This window comes from Rhea americana, unplaced genomic scaffold (genome assembly GCF_003343005.1).
Source record: "Rhea americana isolate MKP2758 unplaced genomic scaffold, rheAme1 scaffold_706, whole genome shotgun sequence".
NCBI lineage: Eukaryota > Metazoa > Chordata > Aves > Rheiformes > Rheidae > Rhea > Rhea americana.
Window position 1 is genome coordinate 14,218 of NW_028186875.1, and position 2,394 is coordinate 16,611.

The window sequence follows — 2,394 nt, forward strand, 5'->3', positions numbered from 1 at the left end:
GTGGGCATGGGGGTCCAATGGGGACGGGCACCCAGGTATGGCAGAGACGGGGGTCCTGCGTGGGGACGGGCGCTTGGGGACAGTGGGCATGGGGGTCCCATGGGGACGGGCACTCGGAGACGAGGCCCCATGTGGAGATGGGCACTCGGGGATGGCAGAGACGGGGGTCCCGTGGAGATGGGCACCCTAAAATGGTGGGGACGGGGGTCCCAAATGGGGATGGACACTTGAGGACAGCAGAGACAGGGGTCTCCTGTGGGGACGGGCACCCACTGATGGTGGGGATGGGGGTCCCATGTGCGGACAGGCAGCCAGGGATGGCAGGGACAGGAATCCTCGTGGGGATGGGCAGCCCGGGACAGCAGGAATGGGCACCTGGGGACAGCGGGGACAGAGGTCCTATGTGGGGATGGCCACCCAGGGGTGGCAGAGATGGGGGTCCCCTTGGGACAGGGACCCAGAGACTGCAGCCGGTCCCGCCACCCCACTAACCGCCGCCGTCCCTCTCCGGCAGTGCTGGCCGTGCACGCCRCGGCGCCCGCCCCGTGCCGCAAGGACCAATTCTGCCCTGATGCCCGGGATGGCTCGGTGAGGACCCACCGCCGCGCTTTGGGGACCCCATACTARCTGGGGGGGTCATTTTTGTGGGTCCCACTGAGCCTCCCCGCTGTGCCCCTTTTGCAGTGGGATCTGGCCGACGGGACCCAAGAGGAGCAGGCGCCGGGGAAGAAATGCACCCTGTGCACCAAAATCCTGCAGCTGCTCAAGAAGGTGGTGGGTGATGAGCCCGAAGAGGTGGGTCGGGCAGCCGGCGTGGGGGCCGGGGCGACGCGTCCTGTGGCCCCGCTCATGCCGTTGCTCTTGCCCGCAGGACGCCGTGGAGGCGGCGCTCGCCAAGGTGTGCAAAGCCGTCGGCAAGCGCCTTGGCCCCCTCTGCAAGAGGCTGGTGAAGAAATACCGCGAGCAGATCATGGAGGCGCTGGAAAACGGCCAGGACCCCGTGGACACCTGCAAAGCCATGCGGCTCTGCAAGGGCTGAGAGCCCCCCACCCCTCCCGGCGGCCCCTGGCCCCCAGCGGCCCCCGGGGCTTCGCCAGCAGCTTGACCTGACCGTCCCCGCCATCCCCATCCCCGTCCCGGTGCAATAAAACCTCTCGCCCATACGCTGGGTCTCCCGGGGACGATGTGCCAGCAGGGCCCACCCACAGACCCCTATTTTTTGGGTCCCYGGGGGTCGAGGCTCTTTGCTGCGGCCTGTTTCGTATCAGACTTTTATTCGGCCCGTGCGCGCGGTGGAGGGCGGCCGGGCACCGCCGGCCCCTCAGTCCTCCTTCTCGTCGCCGTGCGTGATGATGTAGCACAGGGACTTGTAGTCGATGTTCCCGGCCACGTCYGTGGGCGTCACGGCGAACATCTGCTCCACCTGCGTGGGGACAGGCGTCCAGGGGGGCTGTAGCACACTGGGATCTAGGGGACGGGGCGGCGTGGGGCACGTGGGGACCTCAGGGATGGGACCGTGCAGGGCACACAGGGATCTCAGGGATGGGGCACATGAGGACCTTGGGGATGGGGTCATGTTGGGGTACATGGTGACCTCAGAGACAGGTCCATGTGGGGCACACGAGGACCCTGGGGGGACAGGTCCATGCAGGGCTCCACCTGGTGTCCCCACATCTCCATCTAGGGCAGGGAGATGATCCCCCCAAGCTGGCAGGAGGGGACCCAGGCGTCCCGGGCACCTGCTCCCTCCGAGGCACAGGCGCGAGGGGACGCCACCGACCTTTCRGGACAGGGCGGGCTTGGGCCAGCGTGGTGGGGACAGTGCCACCCCAGGGGGGAGCCGCCCTACCTCTTCGGGGGAGAACTTGTCCGCCTGCGTCAGGAGGAGCTGTTTAAACCTGCGGGAAGCGGTGAGGGCTGAACCGGGGTGCCGTGCCCTCGGTGGGGATGGGGRGACGCGGCCGGGCGTCCCCAAACCACCCCCGGGCGCCACCCCGACTCACTCGTCCTTGTTGACGGTGCCGGTGCCAGCGGGGTCAAAGAGCTTGAAGGCGTTGAGGATGGACTCCTCGGGGTCGGTGCCTGCCGGGGACGGGGTGGGGGCATGGGGGTGAGGATGGGCCGTGGGGCTGAGCCCTCCGYCCCCCCGGTCTGGCGCGGGGCAGGACGGGACGGGACAGGACGCCGCTCACCGTTGAGCTTCTCGCCGAAGAGCGTCAGGAAGACGGTGAAGTTGATGGGCCCCTTGCCCTCCTTCAGCATCTCCTCCAGCTCCCCGTCGCTGACGTTCAGCTTCCCTGGGGGACGGGGAGGGACGGGGCTGGGCGCGCGCCGGGCCGGGCCCTCGCCCCCCGCCCCCCGCCCCGCCGCCCGCCCCGCTCACCCAGCTGCGCG

At 69.1% G+C, this 2,394-nt stretch overlaps 2 protein-coding genes across 2 annotated transcripts in view; one reads left to right on the top strand and one right to left on the bottom strand.

The window, feature by feature from the left end:
* GNLY (granulysin) overlaps positions 1–1,163 on the top strand; it is a 1,751-nt gene extending 588 nt beyond the window's left edge. The window contains exons 2-4 of the mRNA XM_085321728.1: positions 515–588; positions 685–795; positions 872–1,163. Coding sequence (XP_085177854.1) covers positions 515–588; positions 685–795; positions 872–1,039 — 353 coding nt within the window. The 3' untranslated portion in view covers positions 1,040–1,163. The remainder of the gene's footprint in view (positions 1–514; positions 589–684; positions 796–871) is intronic.
* Positions 1,164–1,257: 94 nt separating this feature from the next.
* On the bottom strand, positions 1,258–2,330 carry MYL7 (myosin light chain 7). The gene is made up of 4 exons (XM_085321729.1): positions 2,193–2,330; positions 2,004–2,082; positions 1,850–1,898; positions 1,258–1,423 (listed from the first exon to the last, which is right to left on the bottom strand). Exons 1-4 carry the CDS (start codon positions 2,260–2,262, stop codon positions 1,322–1,324), a joined length of 300 nt encoding a protein of 99 aa, XP_085177855.1. The 5' UTR covers positions 2,263–2,330; the 3' UTR covers positions 1,258–1,321.
* Between the last annotated feature and the right edge of the window lie 64 nt (positions 2,331–2,394).